This window comes from Lates calcarifer, linkage group LG8 (genome assembly GCF_001640805.2).
Source record: "Lates calcarifer isolate ASB-BC8 linkage group LG8, TLL_Latcal_v3, whole genome shotgun sequence".
Lineage (NCBI taxonomy): Eukaryota > Metazoa > Chordata > Actinopteri > Centropomidae > Lates > Lates calcarifer.
This window is the reverse complement of record NC_066840.1, coordinates 3,232,785-3,247,385: the sequence shown is the minus strand read 5'-3', so window position 1 is coordinate 3,247,385 and position 14,601 is coordinate 3,232,785. Positions and strand designations below refer to the sequence as shown.

The 14,601-nt window shown below is 38.6% G+C and overlaps 2 protein-coding genes across 2 annotated transcripts; both read left to right on the top strand.

The window, feature by feature from the left end:
- The first annotated feature begins 210 nt into the window (after positions 1-210).
- cenpu (centromere protein U) lies at positions 211-5,498 on the top strand. Its single transcript, XM_018702991.2, has 14 exons — positions 211-322; positions 656-710; positions 877-961; positions 1,567-1,783; positions 1,882-2,052; positions 2,238-2,322; positions 2,448-2,531; positions 2,640-2,730; positions 3,094-3,220; positions 3,306-3,384; positions 3,868-3,915; positions 4,349-4,410; positions 4,737-4,893; positions 5,102-5,498. The coding sequence occupies exons 1-14, from the start codon at positions 318-320 to the stop codon at positions 5,225-5,227; spliced, it is 1,392 nt and encodes a 463-aa protein (XP_018558507.1). The 5' UTR covers positions 211-317; the 3' UTR covers positions 5,228-5,498.
- A 299-nt stretch (positions 5,499-5,797) lies between these two features.
- Positions 5,798-11,793, top strand: casp3b (caspase 3, apoptosis-related cysteine peptidase b). Its single transcript, XM_018702979.2, has 7 exons — positions 5,798-5,955; positions 7,596-7,682; positions 8,207-8,380; positions 9,399-9,527; positions 10,083-10,258; positions 10,794-10,914; positions 11,074-11,793. Exons 3-7 carry the CDS (start codon positions 8,317-8,319, stop codon positions 11,304-11,306), a joined length of 723 nt encoding a protein of 240 aa, XP_018558495.1. The 5' UTR covers positions 5,798-5,955; positions 7,596-7,682; positions 8,207-8,316; the 3' UTR covers positions 11,307-11,793.
- Positions 11,794-14,601: the final 2,808 nt, after the last annotated feature.

Genomic DNA, 14,601 nt, shown 5'->3' with positions numbered 1-14,601 from the left:
ATTTAAGCGAATTTCTTCGGGGTATATATATATATATACATTTAATATATATTTAATATATATTTACATATATTACAATGTACGTGTTTATTAAGTAAACTGTATCCATACCATACGACTGCAAAACAAATTAAATTAAGGTTTTGCATAAACTAATTTTGATTTGTTACCTTTTCTTTAAAATTGTACTCCGATCCCCCCCTGTGCATGTGGAGTGGTACAGTCCGGAACTTGAAACATTTTGCGGGAAGCTGTTTCAGTTCGAGCAACGGAGTGTTTACAAAACAGACTTGCTATTAAAACTGTTGTTTTCCCAAATGAGGTGAGAAATGTGGATTATGAATTCTAATCTAACCAATATCCGAACATGTATCTGTTGTACACGCCGCTCTCTCGTTTGTTGGAGGCTCCATAGATTTCATTTTATAAACTGTCAGCTCAGACACATTAATGTGCTACGTTACTGAAAGGAGTTCGTCACACAACGGCTAAACGAACACTAGCCTGAAGTTAATGGGGATTCAGTGTCACTTCCAAAGAGAAAATGTTCAGCGACTTATAAACCAGAGTTGTTTGGTTGGAGAGGTCACTTTCGGGTGGTGGTGGTGATGATGACGTTGATGATTAAGGACCCCCATTTTCTTTGTTTCCACAGTGCCAAAAAGGGCAGAAGAGCCAAGATGCTCACAGTGCCACCAGATGAGAGTCAAGTGAGTCAGTGGTCACTGTAGCATGATTTGATTAAGTGCATTATGATATGGTGAAAATTTGTAGTAAATTTTGAAACAGGAATACAAATGGCCCCTCCACCTGTCAATATGTATGATGCCTTTATACGTAACGCATTTTATTGTTGTCTTTTGTGTTCATATACAGAAAGCTTCGTCTTTTGATATGGATTCTCCCAACCTGTCTTCTATAGACAGGGCTAGCTTCCTGGAAGGACTGCAGCAAAATCATGGTCAGTCTTTACACTGCAGAACTATCCTGTCCTTATCCATACCATAGTTTGTTTATCTATTGCAGCGTAGGCTCAGGAGGTAGAGCAGTCGCCCACCAATCAGAAGGTCGGTGGTTCGATTCCTGGCTCCTCCAGTCCGCATGCCGAAGTATCCTTGGGCAAGATACTGAACCCCAAATTGCTTCCGATGTGTGTGCATCGGTGTGCGAATGTGTGTGTCTGTGCTAGAAAGCACGTTGTATAGAACTTGTGCTGTATGAATGTGTGTGTGAATGGGGTGAATGTGATCTGTAGTGTGAAGCTCTTTGAGTGGTCGAAAAGACTAGAAAAGCACTATATAAGTATCATAATACCAGCATCTGTCTCTCTCCTCCACAGTATCCATAAGTATTTAAAAGCTAGAAACCATTTCAGAAGTATCATCATACTGTCATACATCATACAAGTGGATTGATAATGTATCTTATTGCATCTATTGTCCTACTTGTAATCTTGCAGATTTCATGCAAGATTAACCTTGCATAACCGGTTACTTTGTTTCCAGAGTCTAGCAGAATGTCAAACCTCCAGTCTTATGCTGACCAGAGACCTGTTGTGTTGTCTAGGTAACCCCCTGCACAGTACTGCTGTGGAGGAAGATTTAAATGTCTTGGAGGAGGAACAGATGGACCAAGGAAAAGCAGGAAGAAAGGACATTCCTCAGATGCTGAAGAGAACTGCTAAACAGCGTGGAGCCACTGTGAAGAGGAAGGAGTCAGAGAAAGATGGTGGGGACGAGAAGAAGAGGAGTAGGAAAAGTACTGGAGAGAAGGCCAAAGCCAGGTAAGATCAAATGAATTTGCTCTAGTTACTCTCCACGGTGATACTCTTGTACTGTGATGTGAATGCGGCGTTTCGTCTCTTCTGTCTCTGCTAAAAAGACCTGAGAAGGGAGGAAAAAGACAGAAAACGAAGGGAGGACCTGAATGGGAAAGAGCAGAGTCAGATGCTGACGCTATCCCCAAAACAAGCGGTCAGCCTGCCCCCAAAGCAAACGGTCTCAAACACTTGGTTAAGAAGAAGCCTGCTAAGACAAGCACATCTGCAGCAAGGTAAGGTCACATAGAGAGGTTACTTTCCACTCCAAGGTGATATTTTACCATTAAAAGGAAAAAGGAAAACTCTCAGCAAATAAGGACAATCTACTTGTCAATTTACTTACTGTATAATGACATGTTGGCTGGGTGTTTTCTTGTCTTCCTGTCAATTTATTGATCTGTCTCTGTGTCACAACAAGGCCATCGAAAAATCAGCAGATGAGTAAGGACAAGAAGAGAACGAGTGAGTCCAGTGGTGGAGAGTCCAGTGACCATGAGTCACAGGTAAGTCCACGGTATATCTAAGTAGTGGTAGTAATATTGTTATGATGGGAGCAATATAAGAGCAAAAATTCTTGTGGATGAATTTTAATGATTAGTCCTTTGGGATTTTTTTTTTTTTCTTCCAGGAGGAATCTGACAGTGACACTCGCAACCGGAGCCGTAGCAGAGTCCTGTCCTCTGATGAGGAGGTGGATGAAGACATGAGTTGGGTATGGACTAACTTCGGCAGACAAGCTGCACCCAGGAATCTGGCAGCCATGAGACTGTGGCTCATCATTTGGTTTGTTTTCATCTTTTTCTGTATCTCTTTCATTCAGAAACCAAGTCCAAAGAATGCCAGAGTGTCTGGTTTTGGTGTAAGCAGCAAGCCTTCGTCTGATAGGTCCAAATCCAGGAAGTCTTCATCAGGTAAGGGAAAACACAAGGAGGCCAGCATCAGTTATTAACTTAAAATCTAGGCTCAGAGTTTATATTTCATGCCTGTTGTTTAGGAACTATGCTTCTTCATCTTTTGCTGAGATTTAGATACAAATTTTGAAACCACTTATATCTGTTCATTCAGCATGAAGGAGCTAAGAGACAGTTAGCTTAGCATAGACAGGAGGAAACAACTAGTTTGAGCTTCGTTAGTTTAACTTGTAAGTTTAGGAAATTTTGAAAAGGTTTTCTGTTTATTGTGATTGTGATTTTCACAAGTTCTAGAACATTTTTTTTTTTTTACCATTTCTTCATTAAACTTGAACCACAAAAATCTGGTTCCTCCCCATGTAGGCAGTGCATCTGCAGAGGCAGAAAGGGCCAACACTGATAAACAGAGGAGGAAGATACTTGGTGGTCAGGGTGGAACAGATTTAGAGGTGGTGCTGGATACATTCCTTGATTTCTGTGACCAGTACAGGTAAATCACAGCATCTACACAATTACTGTTCACAGATATCTCTAACTTTTTTTGGGTTACATTCCTTGTGCATGTGTATTTTCAGGGACTCTGTGGAGTCTAAAGCAGTCAAACAGTCCATTGATACTTTCTCCTCCAATGTGAAAGAGCAGCTCTTGGAAAAGGTCAGACTTTACAAATTCTCTTTAATCCATTTTACCGAGGATTCAAAGGAAATGAACTACTGAACTCAGTGTAATTTTCAAGATGTTTTAGGTCGACATTTAGAGGTTTAGACTTGAAAATCTAGTAGAGAATTAAAACCAAATTTCTAAAGCATTGAAGCATTTTTGTTCACATAAGATATTGTAAAATACTCGTAAGACTGGAAAACAGTGGTATACTTCTCAGAAGTTTTTTGAATCATCTCAGTGATCACCTTGAGGCTACTGTGGATGAATGCCATGCTGAAGATGTTACAAAGAAATAAGACTTGTTTAATGCTCTCCCCCAGAGTAAGCCCATAAGACACCAGTGTGGTAATTATCAAGTCAATAGTGTGAACCTATACACGTGTCATATCAACGAAGGTGGAAGTGAGTGATACTGATTAATGCCTTAATTTTCATCATATACATGTGTGTGTGCTGGTGTTTCTGCTCTTCCAGATCTCTTCATACAAGGAACTCAGGGTTCTAAAAAGAGAAAATGCCAAGGTAACTATGGCAACCAGTTTTCAGACATACTAGCGGCAAGGCTAAAAATGCTAAATGATTCATAGATGGATTGAAACAAATTTTGGTATTATCAACACTATGGTGACTTTTCATCTGGTGCCATCACAAACTGTAATTTGCCTGATACTCACTGGTTTATAATTAAATACCTGTAAAACTGTTTACTAATCTAATTAGAAAATGTGCTAACATGCTAAACTATAATGATGAATATGGTAAACATTATACTTGCTAAACATTAGCAAACAAACATCAGCATGGTAGCATTGTCATTGTGAGCATGCATGCTAGCATGGCTGTAGGTTCTTGTTACACATACCGTGGTGCTAATGGCAGCCTGTGTTTTCTGTGTCCTCTGTCTTGCTGTGTCTGTGTGTGTGTGTGTGTGTGTGTGTGTGTGTGTGTGTGGCAGGTGGGTTCTTTGATACGTAAAAAGACACAGAGGCTGTTGGATGCCAAGCATGAGCTGATGAGGTGAGAAGTAGCCACCATGTGCTGCCAGAACAGCTTCAGTGTACCCTGGTATTGTAGAAGACATTATTGTACGGTTTTTGTGTCTATAAACAGTAGCAGGCAGAATCATTGCCAAGGCATACTGAAGCTGTTATGGCTCCCCATGGTGACCCAACACTTAACTAAGACACTTAATATTATTATAAAGTATGTATTATTATTATATTATTTTCCTTTAATTTGTCATCTGTCTATACTTGCCCTAAAAAGTAAATGTAAAACTTCCTGTAAAGGTTGTTTACATCCAAGTAATCGTAATGACCTTTACACTGTTTTTGGTCCAACAGGGCAGAGAGACAGATGTGGCTGCTACAGAAAGAGAAAGCTGAACTTAAACTCCGATTAACTGATCTGAGACGAAGCCATGCCTTCCTCCGTGACATCAGAAAGCTCAACCAACAGTACCTGGATTACCGACACACACACCCCAAAGAGAAAGAGACGGTACAAACACACAACACTGATATGAATATTGACATTAGAGATTGTAGAGATATGGTCTTTGGGTATTTGGATGTCTTGTTCTCAGTTACAGCATTTAGAAATACAAACTCTCTTTATCATACCAGTGTTTTAATTAACAACTGTTGCTTTTAAAGATTTTCTCATGATAGCACACTCTCTTCTTTCCTCTCCTCCTCCTCTTGTCCAGTACGGAGCATCCAGCTTACCAGCTCTGCTACTGGAGGCCAGGCATATTCAAACAACAGAGCAACAGCTGAGCAGGATCAATAATCAAACAGAAAAAAGACTTCAGAGGAATGGGATTTGTGAATAATGTGCTGTGGTATAATGCTATACACATACACACACACAAATGCACAAAAGTGTCTCAAAACATATGTAGTATACTGTATATAACATATTATGAGCAGCACTAAAGCCCCTGGCCAAATGCAGCTTGACATTCTGGATTGTGTTGTATGTTGTGGTTCACTTTTCTTACACTTCCAGCATTTTGGCCTCTCAGACCATGAGCTGAACTGTGAATCACTGCTTACTTAATTAAGTTTAATAAAGATAAAAAGTAAAAACCTGTTTACTTTTAGTGTGTTTTTGAGCTGTACAACGATAATACGTATTGTTTCTTTTCTTGACTAAACAAACAAACAAACAAAAAACTTTATGAATTCTGCTTTAAAGTGATGTTGATTGTTTGTAGTCAAAAGTTAGAAAACTTAGCCTGGTCCCATCAAATTCTCTGTGTATGTGTCCTGTGAAATTAATTTTCACTGAGAGATTGTACATTACATACTGTAGTTTCATCTAAATTGTGGAACCTGTACTAAGATTGGTCGTGACGCTACAGTTTTCTAAGCCAATCAACTATTGGCTTTGGATCAAGGTGATCAGACAAGTTTGACGTTTGCCCCGCCCACACAGGGAGCAGCGTTCCTCGTTGGCTGAAAGTTTTCGTCTTGGACTTTGAACAATTTGATATTTCCTTGAAGTAACACTACGGGAGGAGACCTGTTATAGGAGTTCTGCGGACGTCTTACGAAAAAGGTAGGCTCCTTGTGGTTAAAGTTTCTATATATTTGTGTAATTATTTAAACTTATGGGTTCAAGTAAGCATGAGTTTGTCATGTCTGTTCCAGCTAACACTAGACTGGTAAAACTGGTATTCACATTAAATTGCTGACTAACCTAACCTACCGAAGGCAACACCTTACAAGTAAGTTTTCTGATGAAAGTATGAAGTAAGAGTCAGTTTCAAGTCCGTATTTAAAACTCATTGCAGGTGAACAAAACGTCTTATCTGCTGTTATGAAAGCCATTACAACTGTTTGAAGGTTGTCAAACCACTTTTAGCATGGAAATTCCGTGTGCAACGTTAGCTATGTTAAGAGAGGCATTTCCGGTTGCAATTAAATGTTGACACGGTTTCGCTACATCATTACTTTCTAATGGCGGCATATCTTAAGTTTGACACACAAATGTCAGTGAGTACATTTTAGCAATATCAGGTTGTCAACATTACATCCTGTCGCTGCATGGAGCAACATCCAAGTGCTCAACGGGGAATATGTCGTTAACTTCATATTTGATATATCTGCAGTTACACTGATATGAACAGTGACATGTCATTCACATCCAGTTAGAATCATTTTCGCTTTTCCCACGGCTTTGTTGTAAGTAACAAAGAGCTGTAAATAATTTCCTGATCTGTAAATGAAGTTTCGCTATGAGTTGCGTTCTATGTTCAGGCCTCTGCTGCTCTAAACTCTAAACCTCTTCCTCTAAACTGATCATGAGACGAGAAGTGTCATGATCCTGGTGGCTTACCTTTTTCACTAAAGAGCAAGTATTTCCAAGGGGAAAACCAGTGTGTGGAGATATCTGTTTTCTCTGAGGGCAGCTGTTTTGTTTACTTAGTTGTTTGATGCACACTGATTTGTAGTTTGTCTAATTTAGAAAGTGTCTCCATAACACAGTTTATTCACTTAAGAGCTGTGACAAGTTGATTTTCCTACAAACTAAAAAAAACAAACCTAAGAGATCTGTATCAAGACTTTTGTTTATGTAATGTATTTATGTTTTTAAAAATTGCTATCAGCTGATATATCACTGAGATTTTTTAAAATTCCTCAATATTGCTGGGGAGGCAACAGCAAAAAGATTCTGGGGCTTTTCTGTGTGGAGTCTGCATGTTCTCCTTGATCTCTCTGGGTACTCCAGCTTCCTCCCACAGTCCAAAGACATGTAGGTTAGGTTAACTGGTGACTCTAAATTGCCCATAGGTGTGAGTGTGAATGGTTGCTTGTCTATATGAGTTGGCCTTGCGATGTACTGGCGATCCATACAGGGTGTACCCCACCTCTCCCCCAAGGTCAGCTGGGATAGGCTCCAGCCCCCCTGCAACCCTTAATGATATATGGTATGGATAATGAATGAATGAATAAATATTACTGACTGTATTGACCTCAGCAGTCTATATTGGTAGGGACATAATTGTAGAAAGATATTTAAAGTTTCATAACCACATAATAGACAGTATAAATGTGTCTAACCTCAACAATCAGCAGCAGCTGAACAATACAAATGAAGAGAGATACTTCTCTGTGTATTTAGTTTTCTTATCTTTCTCTCACAGGTGTTTCAGATTTTCTGATTTTTAAAACACTTTTTTCGATCTCTGTGTGCAGGAACATGGCTGAGGTTCATGATGGTGTTGACAAGCAGAACAATGAGGACTCTGTGGATGCCATTAAATTATTTCCACCTTTTACACGGTAATTACTGTACACCAATAACTATCTGACTATCCATACGTGTAACACTTTGATTTAATCATTGTGAGTCAAAGTCAGTCACCTTTGTGTAAAAACTCTTAGATGGAAATGTTTGCTTTTCTCTAAATCTAAGATGTGATGACTTCAAGTATTCATATATCTTGTATTTGATGGCCAAACTTATACAGATTAATTTTGAAAGATTGATGGCCACCATGTCCTATGTTGTCTATCATCCTATAATTATCCACAAAGGAAATCTGGTAGTATAGGCTATAAAATACGAGCACACATTATTTTTAGAAAGTAGAAGCTCATTTTCAAAGGGCTGAATGTCTACTCAGACACAAAAAGAATTTGCCACTGACTTGACTGCATTAAACAAGCCTCTCAAGTTTAGTCACCACTGAGTCAAAAGGTGTTAAAAAGTGTGTTTAAGCGTGACATTGCTAAACACTTTTCTCAAGTTTCAAGTGATTTTAAAGTGTGTTCACAAGTCTGTATGTGTGTGTGTAAATTTTCAGTTTAAAGGCTGGGGCCACAGGCAGTAAGAACACTTCTGAAGGAGGAGGAGGTGGACTCTGCCCCGTTCAGCAGCAGCACAGCAGCAGGCCCTGACCCTTACTGCTACAGGATGGACTATCCCAGCATGGGAATCTGTTTGATTATCAACAATAAGAACTTCCACAGTAGCACAGGTAAATATACTCATTCAACAATTCATATGCAGTGATGCCAAAACCTCTTTCATTTTATGGGCACTTGAACAAGCATAAATTCAATAACGGAGACAACAACATACAGCAACTGGCCAGTCCACAGGTGTTTGACGTTTTTTCTAAGAAGACATTTTGACATGTCACAGTAGGAAAAGTGCAGGTGTAAATAATGACTTGAATGCTGGCTGAGTTCCATTTAGCTGCTTCAGTTTCAGTGTCCTGGGATTCTACATGCTGGCTCACTGTTATGACTTTCTGGGTCAGCAGAATGGCACAGTGCCGTTATCAGTGCCATTAGTGACAGTTGTGCTTTTCAGCCTATTAACTGACCTCCCACACACTCACTACAATGACCAGCTTCTCCAGCCACTTTCAGAAATCTATCAAATCTATAAAATTATATAATCTATAAATGACTCACTATTTATCCACTACATGAGAAGTGTATGCTTACAATGACTAGAAGCTGCTTATATGAACTGAACCAACTCATACTGTAGATGTTATGTTGTTTTATGTTTGTTTCTATAATCAAATTACTGTCTTACATTCCAGTAAGACAAATGGCCCAAAAGAGCCACATAATATATGTACATGTTTCACACCCTTGCAGCTTATAATCACACTGCATAAGTAAATATATAAGTCATTGATGGGAATTCATCTGTTGGAGTCCAGTTCTACAGGCTCATGAATGCACATTAAAACTTTAGTAGCCACCAACCATTCCTCTGCCTTTGTTTTTCTCACTGACATCTACTTAGATCAATCCTTCCTTTTTGTACTACCTGTGTTTTACTAAATAGAGCATGTCCACAGAGTCACTCATGTGAAAAGACAAGAGACAGCACCTGAAAAGGTGGATATCTAATGACAGTCTCTCTTGCATCTACAAAACAGAACTCCAGTATTAGCTGTTCAGTGTATCAGAAACAGGATGTATAGATGCTGGCATTAAAAGTCATTTTTTTTACTTGTGTGTGTTTTGTATCTCCAGGTATGAATGCTCGTAATGGGACGGATATTGATGCTGCTTATGCTATGAAGACCTTCTCTAGCCTGGGTTATAATGTCAAAGTGGAAAACGACCGGACTGTGGCACAGATGAAAGAACTGCTGTCAAGGGGTAACAGAAACTACAAGATTTTATACATTCAAAATTTAGAATCAGTTTGTCAGACAACATCTGTGGCTAAGTGAGCCACCACAGTTTATGGCAGTAGTTCATTAGGGAAAATATCAAGGCCAGGTGATAGGGCCAAAAATCAGCTGAAACTGATAACTATCAGTCATCAAAAATGTCAAATCTTTATTTCTTTCATGTTTAAGGGCTGATTTTTGCTCCTGAGAGAAAGTTGAAGAAACCAGATGGTTAATTATGGTTTAAAACTTTTCTATATGGTCAGAATATGACAAACACTTAACAAACATTTCACAAAATCTGAGGCAGAAAAACCATTATACGGATTAAACTAATCTAAAACCTAATGTTCACAATGCATACCTCTATTCCTGTGCATTATCGTTTTATTGCTCAGCTCTAGAAAATGTAAACATTTTATTTGAGTTGTCTATTTTACATAGTTATCGGGTGAGAAAAAACTTCACTGTTTGCTGCATAGACTGTAAATGGACTGATGGTGTAACTCTGTTTTCTGTCTGCTCTTGTGTCTGTCTCCAGTATCTAAGCAGGACCACAGCGGCAGTGCATCGTTTGTCTGTGTGTTGCTAAGTCATGGAGATGAGGGGGTGATATATGGCATAGATGGCTGTGAAAGATTTGAAAACCTGACACAATACTTTAAAGGAGATCGCTGCAGAAGTCTGGTGGGGAAACCAAAGCTCTTCTTCATACAGGTTGGTTATATATATACTATACACTACTATATACTATATACCCACGCTGCCACACAATTGCTCCTGTGTCTCATCCATTGCAATGTGTCTTGAAATGCTTGTGTTGTAGGTAAGAGATTATATATAGTAATTGGTCGTCAAAGGTTAAAGGTCAAGGTCACTGTCACTTTATGTCCGTCCCCTTCAATACATTCCTACATACATACAAACGTTCAGTTGGACTCAAGCATGAACTGATTAGAATTTGGTGGTCAAAGGTCAAAGGTCACATGGTTTTGGTTGGCTTGAATGATTGGCAGAGGTGAACAAGCACCTGGCTGTAATTCTAGTTTATTCTTATTAAACTAGTAAGTTCTCAAAATGACCCAGACTACCTCTGATTCAAAACTAATAAATTGGCATAAGTCAAATTTGGTCTCAGTGTAACACTATGATTGCAGTCACATCTAAATCACTTCAGTTACAGCTAAGCTTTTTGTTAGGGTTAATACCATTACAATTAATGATATATACATGAATTTTCGGCCCCTTTTAGGCATGCCGTGGCTCAGCCCTGGATGGTGGATCCTGGATTGAGACTGACAGCGTGGATGGGCAAACATCAGAGAGGATTCCTGTGGAGGCAGATTTCCTGTATGCTTACTCCACTGCTCCAGGTAAATGGCAGAGGCAGAAAAGACTTTTTCTCCTTTCAAAAAACTGCATTATATTCAATAAATGACACAGAATAAGGTTTATTCCTACTTTAACATTACATATTAAAGCAGGGATACACTGTCACTGCACCTTTGGTAACACTGTCAATTGTCCAACAGGCTACTACTCATGGAGAAACACTTCCAATGGCTCCTGGTTCATGCAGTCACTGTGTGAGATGTTGCTGCGTTACAGTGGAGAGCTGGAGCTGATGCAGATCATGACCCGAGTCAACCGTAAGGTGGCGCTGCACTTTGAGTCTTCCTCCAGCTTACCTGGATTTAGCAGCAAGAAGCAGATCCCCTGCATTGTCTCAATGTTGACCAAAGACTTCTACTTTCCTAAAAAATAGACTTTTTGTTTAACCTACAACATACTCTCTTCCAAATTTGTTCTGTTCTTTTTGACCACACACCAAAGTTTTGTGTTGTGTTGTGTTTTTGTGTAGGCTGTGCAGCAGGATCACATTACTTCTAATGTCAGTAAATCTGAACTGCTATTTTGAAATGAATTGACATGTTTTAACATAGACATGTTTTTATTGTTGGGTCTTTCTAGAAAACTTGAACAAGTTTCATTCTGTCTTTGATTTTATAGAAGGGTGTTGGAATAATTTAAAGGGATACATTTTCTATGATCTTAAAATGTGTTATCTGTTTCACAGATTACACACTTAAACACCAGCATTCAATTTTAGTACATCAGTATACTCTGTGTATTTATAGTATTTGTAAGCATCTGGTTTACCACATACAACTACTATAAATCACTGTGACTGTATTCTGTAAGAGTCTAAGTTTCAAACAATGTCAGCACATGAAAATAAATCTTTTATTTTATTTTCTCTTGTTTGGAAATTGATCTTTGTTTTTCTTTTTCTCTGTACTGTGGTGATAGATTAACATTCAAAGGTTCATTGAATTTGAGCACCATACCTGCTCTGTGTGCTTCTCAAGTTCGCTTCCACACTCCCTCAACCTCAAAGTGTTATAGTTGTGCCACAGTTCAAGTAAATCTGAGAATTATGAGGTGATTTCTGATTGGCTAGATTGTTTCCAGTCTCTTTGCTTATTAGTCACAAGGGAAATAGAGAAGCAGTGGGGGAACTGTAGTTATATTTGACATTCTTATTGTGTACTTACTGTATAAGGTTAATGGCAAAGATTGAAATTAATTCATTGAATGAAAAAATGCTTTTTGTTTGCTTTTCATGGAAACAGTTTATCTGTACTCAAAATGTCCAATCACACACTCAGGTGTGATTTTGACACAAATATAACACCATACATGCAGACATGACAGGATAAAAAACAACATGCAAAACAAAACGTAAACCTTTCTTAGTGAGCTGTTGTTCTTGTTACTAATGTAATAATATTAGTTATAGTCATAGTTACGTAAAATGTGCTGTGTTCAAGTGTGTTCAGAGAAGTCACCTGGATACAGATACTGAAGCTTATTTTTAATGAACTGTGGTAAACTTCAGTACCACAAGGTGGCAGCATAGTCAAAGTGACTTTGACCTACATGTAGACCCTCAGCAAAAATGTGTAATGTTGCTGTTGTAGAGCTGTCAGTTTGACAAGTGGAGGCCTGGAATTAAGAGTCTTTTAAGATATCAGTCAAAGATAACATGCATCAAAGATTTATCACTCTCTATATTTGGTTTATCCTGTCTTTTTAAATAGTTAATCCCAAATATTTTTTAAGAAAAAAATTAGGACTTGACAATTTGCATATTTTTTTAGTCTTTGTGTACCTAGGTCTTATATATCAACACTAACTAGAGTTTCAGTTTGTACAAGACTGATAAAGGTAATGAGCCTGTTTTGTACTTTGGTTTGTTTTATTATCAAAAGATTATTGACAGAAATGATTAACAGTTTATGAGGATGGATTTGTGAGGTAGAAGCTGCACACACACATGCAACCACTAGAGGAAGCCAGAGAAACATTCAGAGTGGTAGTGTAGTTCTGTGGGCCGTAAATGAATCAGCAGTCCTTCAAAGGTACACTGTTCCAGGAACTGAAACTGTGGCTAAACTCTAACCCCTGATGCCACAGATCAGACCACTCTGGTACTGTTAAAACACATACAGACAGTTTATCCACAGCTTGTGATTGTCTGCAGCTGTCACTCTTGTTTCATTGTATCCCAGTGATTCAAACGTGGGTTAAACTCCCTGAAGCTACACTACACATTATACATACATTGGTAGAATATGACTTTGTCTTTCTACCTGTCTGTATTTCTTCCTGTCTACATAACTGCTTTTCATTTTGGCCCATCAGTCTTGCTGCTGAACTATAAATTTCACTGTTAGTTTATCAAACTTCTCCCCAGTTTCAGCTGCAGTGTGTGTATGTGTCAGAGAGAGATAACCCTGACTGTATGCAGATCTCTGCTGGTCCAGGAGGCCATGACCTGACCCACTATGACTGTTCAAAGCTGCCTCTTGTCACAGTTTACGTGTAGTTTACGTAATTCGCAAGTAGTGAATAACAGTTTGTTTCAAACATCATATTTTCCCTTCCAGTATTTTTCAAAAGCTGTTTTCCCTTTTCAAGAAGGGACCATATAGAGGCACAAATGATGTAAATTCAGTCAGGCTGCACATTAATACTTGAATAGCTGCTTAAGATGTATCAATGTGCATGTCTATTAAAGTGGACACAGAAAGTGAAATAAAGCTATTCAAATTTATCAACATATAAATGACCTCGTTCAGCCCTTATTGAAAGCCTTAAAACCAGTTCAGAATAACTTTGGCTTTAACAACACCAGAATAAGACAAATAAATGCATTTGCATCACTGATAATGTGTTAAAATTACAATTTACTATTAAGTTAAAGTTGTGTTTTTAATCACGTAGGCTACCACAACAGTGTAGTTTTGTTGAACCTGTATATAAAAAAAAAACTTCCCACCTGAAACTCTTCATGTTCAGTGTGAAATGCACTTTGGTCATTTTTACACCTCACATCTCTAACTATAGGAGACTGTTCAGTGTAGGAAAATAAAGTGAAAATCTGCACTTTCCTAATAACTGCAGGTGGGGTGCTCCACCACACACACACACACACACACACACGGTTGCTTTAAGTTTCTGGTTTCGTTTCCAGCACCAGTCGCGCAGAAAGTGGGGGACGGGGTGAGGAAGGGAGGAGGAGAGCGATAGAGGAAGTGAAAATGAAATCCAGCCCAAAGATCCTCTATGTTTTTGCAGAAGACGACACAGAACTTGGCGTTCGCAGCCACAGTATCCGCAGTAATTCACACTCTTTAAGTTATTTCACTCAGATTTTTAATAATTTGCTCGGCAATTTGCAGTAGTTGGCCGCCATATTTTAGGCAGATTGTCAACCATATTTCTCAACCACACTACTCTCTTGTACACAGACACGAAAAGGGCGAAATGGAAAATAAAAAAGGGAAACAAAACTCCGTCCCCTCTTAAATTCAGGGATCATTTATCAGTCGCAACGGGAAATTGTGTCGCTACAGCAGCTATGTCACATATAAATCACAAAACAAACAACTTCAGGACAACAGCGAGTAGATAAGAAAAGAAAGAAAAGAAATCACAAAACATAAATATAAGATTAAAATCATCAACTAGATACTGAGCTAAAATTATAGGATTAG

Coding starts and splice junctions, on each gene's coding strand:
- cenpu (XM_018702991.2), top strand. Junction 3,221..3,305: donor GATTTCTGTGACCAGTACAG/GTAAATCACAGC, acceptor GTGTATTTTCAG/GGACTCTGTGGAGTCTAAAG. Junction 3,916..4,348: donor TAAAAAGAGAAAATGCCAAG/GTAACTATGGCA, acceptor TGTGTGTGGCAG/GTGGGTTCTTTGATACGTAA.
- casp3b (XM_018702979.2), top strand. CDS start 8,317: ATGGACTATCCCAGCATGGGAATCTGTTTGATTATCAACAATAAGAAC. Junction 10,259..10,793: donor CAAAGCTCTTCTTCATACAG/GTTGGTTATATA, acceptor GGCCCCTTTTAG/GCATGCCGTGGCTCAGCCCT. Junction 10,915..11,073: donor TGCTTACTCCACTGCTCCAG/GTAAATGGCAGA, acceptor ATTGTCCAACAG/GCTACTACTCATGGAGAAAC.